Source organism: Macaca fascicularis, chromosome 16 (assembly GCF_037993035.2).
Source record: "Macaca fascicularis isolate 582-1 chromosome 16, T2T-MFA8v1.1".
Taxonomy (NCBI): domain Eukaryota; kingdom Metazoa; phylum Chordata; class Mammalia; order Primates; family Cercopithecidae; genus Macaca; species Macaca fascicularis.
The window spans coordinates 82,664,452-82,672,152 of NC_088390.1; the positions used below are offsets into that span (position 1 = coordinate 82,664,452).

Consider the following 7,701-nt stretch of genomic DNA (forward strand, 5'->3'; position numbering starts at 1 on the left):
GATATCATGCCACCATGCCCAGCTAATTTAGAAAAGAATTTTTTTGTAGAGACAGGGTCTCACTCTGTTGCCCAGGCTGGTCTTGAACTCCAGGCTCAAGCCATCCTTCAGCTTTGGCCTACCAAAGTGCTGGGATTACAGGCATGAGCCGCCATACCTGGCCCCATTTTGAAAATAGCTTTGTGGAGATACAATTTATATGCCACAGAATTCACCTATTTAGTGTGTGCAATCCAATGGTTTTTAGTATATTGACCGTGTCATACAGCTATTCACCACTATCTAATTTTAGAACACTGCCATTACCCCAAAAAGAAATCCATTAGCAGTAACAGTTCATTTCTCCCACTCCCCAGCCGCTGGCAGCTGCAGGCGCACACTGTGCCACTGCCACTAATCTACTTTCTGCCTCTGTGGATTTGCCTCTTCTGGGCATTTCTTGTAAACAAGATGATTCAATAGATTGCCTTTTGCACCTGGCTTCTTTCACTGAGTATAACATTTTCAAGGTTCATCCAGGTTGTAGCACATATCAAATCTTCATTCCTTTTTATTGCCAAATAATATTCTATTGTGCAGACCTACCATATTTTATTTATCAGTAGTTATTTTCATCAGTTGATGAACATTTGGGTTATTCCCACCTTTTAGCTATTATGAGTAATTCATGTGCAAGTTTTTATGTGAATGTATTTTCTTCATTTTTCTTGGGCGTATACCTAGGAGTAGAACTGCTGAGTCATCTAGTAACTAACCATCTGAGAAACTGTCAAACCGTTTTCCAAAGTGGCTGCCCCATTTTACATCCACACCGGCTGGGTATGAGGGTTTCGCTCTCTCCATATCCTCACCAGTACCTGTCATTATCATTTTTTAAAATTATAGCCATCCTAATGGGTGTGAAGTGGTATCTAATTGTAGTTTTGATTTGTATTTCCTTGAAAGTTAATAATGATCATCTCTTCATGTGCTTATTGTCCACTGTATATCTTTTTTGGAGAAATGTCTATTCAAGTGCTGTGACCATTTTTAATTGGGTTGTCTTTTTATTATTGAGCATAAGAGTTCCTTACATATTCTAGATACAAATTCTTGTCATACCTATGATTTATAAATATCTTTTCCCATTCTCTGGGTTCTCTTTTAACTCTATAATCCATTTTGAGTTAATTTTGGTGATGTAAAGAATAGGTCTGAGTTCATTTTCTTTTTTGCTCATCCCAGCATCATTTGTTGAAACCACTATCTTTTCCCCCACTGAATTGTCTCGGTCCTTCTGTCAAAATCAACTGACAATAAATGTAAGGATTTCTGGTTCATAACTCTGTTCCATTGGTCTATATGCTCTTCGTTGTGCCAATACCACACTATCTTGATCACTGTGGCATTATAGTAATTATACGCATAGTAACTTTTAAAATAGGGTAGTGATAGTCCTCCAACTTTGTTCTTTTTCTAAACTGTTTTGGATATTTTAAAGTGTTAAACTGTGCCAACTAAATAATTCCTTATTTTGTAGTAAGTTACTTTTTTTTTTTTTTTTTTTGAGACAGAGTCTCGCTCTGTTGCCCAGGCTGGAGTGCAGTGGCGTGATCTCGGCTCACTGCAAGTTCCACCTTCCGGGTTCACATCATTCTCCTGCCTCAGCCTCCTGAGTAGTTGGGACTACAGGCTCCTGTCACCATGCCGGCTAATTTTTTTGTATTTTTAGTAGAGACAGGGTTTCACCGTGTTAGCCAGGATAATCTTGATCTCCTGACCTCGTGATCCACCCGCCTCGGCCTCCCAAAATGCTGGGATTACAGGTGTGAGCCACCACACCCAGCCATAAGTTACATATTTTTAAGTGTATGGTTTCAAATCTAATATTAAATTGATACTCCTAAAGCAAGGAGAAACTTACACAAAAACTTTTATAGTTATTTGACAAAGACTTATTACCCATGCCTTTAAAAACTGTTCTTGCAATAGGAAAGACCCATTTGACCAAAATATATGTACTCTAAAATAACGAAAATTTGGAGAATGATGATGTAGACAGATGTGATACATCTACGGCTGGGTGCAGTAGATCACTCCTGTAATCCCAGTGCTTTGGGACCCTGAGGTGGAAGGACTGCTTGAGACCAGGAGTTCAAGACCAGCCTGGGCAACATAGTGAGATACTGTCTCTACAAGAACTTTAAACATTAGCCAGGCATGGTGGTATATGCCTGTAATCCCAGCTACTGAGGAGGCTGAGTCAGGAAGATCACTTGAGCCCAGGAGTTTGAGGTTACAGTGAGCTTTGATAACACCACTGCACTCCAGCCTGGGTGCCAGAGTGAGATGCTGTCTCTCAAAATAATTTAATTTTTAAAAATCTACAATCAGTTGACTTTAAGTAAAGGAGATTATCCTTGATTGTGTGGGTGGGCCTCGTCTAGTCAGTTGAAGGCCTTAAAAGCAAAAACCCGGGTTTAACCAAGCTAGCTGGTCAGGACTCTGATTACCATTCTGAATTTTTGTAGTAGGTTTACTTCTTAAAGACTTCAGCAAAACAAATTATTCCTATTTTCCAACTTGCCCAAATATGTGGAGGGAAACAAACTAGATTTATGAGGTACTGGTTTCTATAAATCAAATTGTCTTTATAGTATGCCTGTTTCTTCCTGGATAGAGAAAACAGGCTTTTATCCATATGGACTTTTATCAAGGTGGATACTTCTGTCAAAAGATGAGCTTTCATAAAAGCAACCATCTCTGCAAAGTCATACCTTTCTTTGCTAAACGAATGATCTTGGGCTTTTAAAGATGCAAAGATCTTAGAGAAGGATATATGACCTCTAACTCAAAAATTACAAAAGTACATCTGAACGTAGTAGAATCATGCTCTAAATTGCTTTCTATGCTAATACAGAAATGCTATACAGAAACTCCCACCATACTTTCTATTACTTAAATGATTAATATTCACAATTATTAATAAATCTAAAAATCACCTAATGCATGACATTATTCATTGTTGCACTGTTTGCAATAGTAAGATACCGAAAAAACAACTCACAGATGTTTATCAATAGGAGACTATGTAAAAAAAAAAAAAAAAGATGGCATATGCATACAGAAGAATACTATATAGTTAAAAAGCACAGAGAAACTTATCAAATATGAGACAATATAAAAAGATCTCCAATGTCTCTGAAAGCAAAAAGAGCAAGCTGTAGAACAGTCTAATAGCATGCTATCCTTGCATTTACACAAGAAACTCTAAAAGAATTCCAAAGAAACCAAAAGTGGTTACATGGGATGAGAGGTTTAGAGGGAGGCAGGAGAACCAGGTGGATGGAAAACAGCGGGGATAACAAGGCTTTCATGGTATGTGTTTTCACTCTTTTAAATTTTGAATCATGTGACCATATTACCTATTCAAAAATAAATAATTCCAAATAATTTAGGCTATTTATTTCTATCTACCTCTATTTAAGGATAGAAAAAAGCTACAAACCCAAGTCTCAACTTGAAATCAGTCATTCTTCATAGGATTTAAATGTTTCTATTTCAATGTGCATACAAAACTAAGAAGTTCCATTAAAAATACTAAGTAAAAAGCAATTTCTGCTGGACACTGTGACCATCATTACAAGGACAGATGATGGTGTTTCTTTCTGAAACAACTGTTCCACAGGCAGTGCAGTTCTAGCCGCTTTCCAGTGAGCCAGACAGTGGTTTCAACTTAATGCCCAAACTACAAGGTATGTCATCTGGAGAAAGCTGACTCTGCTACTTGCTTTGTTCCACTATTAGTACTCAGGATAAGGAGACTTCTCAAAATCAACCCAGGCTGATTTCTCTACAGGGACTTCAGTTATGACACGAAATAGCCTTCATTCCATAATCATGGAATGATTGTTTTAAGTCTTGTTTTTTGAGTACAAGTTCAAAACCCAATTCCTTGAGAGGTAGAGGCAGATGGTATAGTATGAAGAACACTAACTGCCTGAGAGACCCTGGCCATACCAATTCATTTCTCTGGGTCTCCATTTTCTTATCAGTGAAATGAATGGGAGGCCAAGGCAGAAGGATTGCTTGAGACCAGGAGTTCAAGACCAGCCTGGGAAACATAGGGAGATACTGTCTCTACAAAAAATTTGCCTGGACATGGTAGCTCACGCCTGTAATCCCAGCACTTTGGGAGGCTGAGGCAGGTAGATCACCTGAGGTCACAAGTTCAAGACCAGCCTGGCCAATATGGTGAAACCTCATCTCTACTAAAAATATAAACAATTAGCCGGTGTAGTGGCAAGCACCTGTAATCCCAGCTACTTGGGAGACTGAGGCAGGAGAATTGCTCGAACCCTAGAGGCAGAGGTTGCAGTGAGCCAAGATGGCTCCAATTCATTCCAGCCTGGGTGTGACAGAGGGAGACTGTGACACACACACACATACAATATTAAACATTAGCTAGTCATGGTGGTCATGGCCAAACTCTCTTGAAGGTTCTTGTCAGGACTAACACTGTAATCCCATAAAGAGCCAGGTCAATTCAAAGATCAGAAGAAAGGCGATGCCTCTATCTACAGCATGTATGCAAGTTCACGTAAGGTTTCAAATACACAAAGGTTTACATCCATGTGGATGTTCTGATCCTATTTTCTGTGTTTTAGCTTCAACATAAATAATTTGGTCCACTTGCTGTAAAGACTTCTCTCACAGATAACTTCTGATTTAACATGAATTACAGTTTTACAGTTAAACTGTTAAAAGATTGGTAGAGTGGAGAAGATTATTTAAGACAAAGTGTTGAGTGTGCTAATTAACAAAAGTTTTGGTTTGGTCTATTATCTTTTTATTATCATCACCCAAGATTCATACTTGTACAAATATGCTTTGGGGAACAGCCTTCCAGAGGTTTACCTACGTTAAGTCCCACATGTGAAGGAGCAGTGAATACTTTCCTGAGGCAGCAAACACTATTGGAAATTCCAGGCTCAGCAAAGTATGCTCCATATTCTGATCAATAAAAGCCATGTGGTTTAAGAAAAACAGAGCCCACAAATACTGCTGCATATTTTTGTCTATTTTAAAAAGTTTTCCTCATGCCACCCTAAGAATATTTTTGTCTATTAAAAAACAAAATCTATGCCTTGTTTAGCATTGATTTTATGTAGTCATAATCAGTCAGAGCTTGATTAAAATACTAATGACCCACAGCTTTATCTTAGACCTTTCTAAAACAATTATTACATTAATCTTTGCAAGGATTCATTCTTTGGCACAAAAGCAGTGAGAAACACAGCTCTGGCAGACACTCTGCAGGGATGCGGGCAGGTTCATTGTCTGGCCCCTGCTTTCACCTGGCAGACACCGGACACACTGCTGAGAAACCAGCTCATCTCATTAGTATGTCTCTATTCTACCAAAAAGAGATGAGGCTCTGCTCCAATTCTGACACCTTATTCCGAGATCATCAAAATCTCCATCAGGTCCTAAGCCAGAGAGAATGTGGCAGCCATTCATCCCCATACGTCTTGAGAATAAAATTAAAAGTAATTAATTAAAGTAAAATTACTTGCAATTAAAAGTAAACACCAGCTAGGTCATGCAATTCACACTGGCCGGTGCTCACATAACTGAACTACCTTCTTGTGATTCTCTGTTTTGCTGTCAAAATCCTCCTCCACCTCCAATGCTGATACCACAACCCAGAGGCTGGAGACATTTATCTTTCTAAGTGAAGGAATGATTCTAATAACAAACATAATACTTCTATACGTTTCCAATACCTCTGCTCTGTCCCAGAGCTGGTCCCACTCCAAAACCCAGGCTTGCCACTACGCTAGCAAAGGGGCAATCCGAGTGACTCTGATACTCAGGTTACCAAACATTACTGTTACTTTTTTTCCCCCCGCTTCTGACAGCCTCTGCAAAAGCACCCGCACTCCAAATACACGTTTGGCTTCCATCCTCTAGCAAGCAATGGAAGCTTTTCCAGGAGAAACCTAATTCTAACCTTTCCAGAGGCCCGGAGACGGCAGCGCAAGGATAGCACCTGGCGCAGATACCTGTTTGGGATGCCGAGGTCGCCTCGCCCCGCGGCCCTCGGACCCCGCGAGGCAAGCGGGCCGTAGGCCGGGCCGGCCGGGTCCGTGCGGGGCGCTGACCTCGCCTGCGACGCCGCAGCCCCGCTCCCCAGCAGCCGCAGTCCCTGCGGGCACGCGTCCCCGTCACGGGGCCGATTACAATGGAGGCCACTCCCGTCCTCCGGTGGAGGGGCTCAGTGCCCTCGGTGACCCTGCCAGGCCCTGCAGGACGCCCCCTGAGCTAATTCGCCCGGGGCGGGGGAAACCTCGGCCTTCTCGAAGACCTCCCGCGCTCGAAGACCGTTTTGGAGCGGCCGCGACCACTGGGTCCCAGAAGACCCGCGGGGCCCTTTCAGGCCGTCCCGACCCGGACCCCTGCCCCTGCCCATGCCCCTCTCCCTCCTCGCGGCTGCGGCGCCCGCCCGCCCTCACCGGACTTGGGCGGGTAGCGGTACACGGAATTGGACGGGATGTCCACCTCCTCCACGCCCGCGTGCTGCCGGCTCGTCAGGGCCCCCATGGCCGCGGCCGCTGCAGCTGCAGCCCCGGCCCGGCCCCGGTGCCCGCGCCGCCCTCCGCGCCTCACCGCGGCCGCCCGCCCCGCGCCCGGTGCGGGGGCCGACTGCCCGCCGCGGCCGGCTCAGCTGCGGCGCTGCGGCTCTGGTGGCGGGGAGCCCCCGGCGCGCCGCGCACCATCCTCCGCCGGGCACAGCGGCGGCGCCTCTACCGAGGGGGCTGCGGGGCTGGGCCGGGGGCGCCTCCGCCGCCTCAGGCCGCGTGATGTCAGCGGCGGCTCCGCGCGGGGACCGCCGCGGCCCCAGCCAATGGCGAGGCGGGGCGGGAGCGCCCGCGCCGGAGCAGCCAATGAGCGCGGGGCTGCAGCAGGAGCCGGCGGCGCGTGCCTCGCGCGGGGATCCGCGGCTGGACTCTGCGCGCGGGGACGGGGCCCAGGGGCTCGCGGTGGGGGCGGGGCGCGGCCGGGGGCTCGTGGCGGGGCGGGACCGGCCGGAGCTGGGACCCCGCGAGGCGAGCGCCTCGCCTGGCCGGGACGCGTCGCTCGTCCACGCCTGTTTATCCCGGCTCGGATTACCTTGCAGGGAGCCGCCCCCTCCCGCGGTCCGCGAGGCCTGGCCGGGAACTCGCTCGCCATTGTCCAGGGCGTCCCAAAGCGGGCGGTCCCCGCTCCGCAGCTCCCGTGCCTGGAGGAGGCCTTCCCAGCCCCTCCCCTCAGCATCTGCAGGCGGCGGTCGTCGGAAACTTCATGCAGTGGGGGCGAGGAGAGGGGTCTCACGATGCGTTCGCTTCTCTCCTGCCCCATGTTAATGCTGGTGACCGGCTAGGAAGATGCCGCCTCCCTCTCACGTGCGTCTGTTCAAAGCGCTCCCAACTCTATACGTGCTGTTTATGGCTCCTTGTAGCCCTAAAGTTAGGAGAACATCGACTCAGGATAAGATCAAGACATTCAGCCTCTGTCTGTATCTTGGAAACGGCACCCTGGAAACTTTGGAAAGGCCTGAGTGTCGAGAGAGTCGACGCAGGCTAAAGCGAACCGGGCCAGGCAGAACCGGGGGCTCCTCTTGATGAAAACACACACAACAGTGGGAAGCTTGGGCCGGCGGAAGACGTCATTCCATTGCTT

The 7,701-nt window shown here is 46.4% G+C and overlaps 1 protein-coding gene across 16 annotated transcripts in view; it reads right to left on the reverse strand.

Annotated features, from left to right (window-relative positions):
* Positions 1 to 7,402, reverse strand: part of RNF157 (ring finger protein 157) — a 101,989-nt gene extending 94,587 nt beyond the window's left edge. For 11 of the 16 annotated variants that reach the window (XR_012426192.1, XR_012426193.1, XM_005585044.4 and 8 more), the window contains exon 1: positions 6,495 to 6,787. Coding sequence is in view for 8 of the 16 variants with exons in the window: in XM_005585044.4 (XP_005585101.3) it covers positions 6,495 to 6,582 (88 nt within the window). In the remaining 8 variants the exon portion in view is untranslated. Of the gene's footprint in view, positions 1 to 6,494; positions 6,788 to 7,152 lie in introns of those variants that run through there. The other 5 variants (XM_074020613.1, XM_074020611.1, XM_074020608.1 and 2 more) reach the window with 2 other exon arrangements.
* Positions 7,403 to 7,701: the final 299 nt, after the last annotated feature.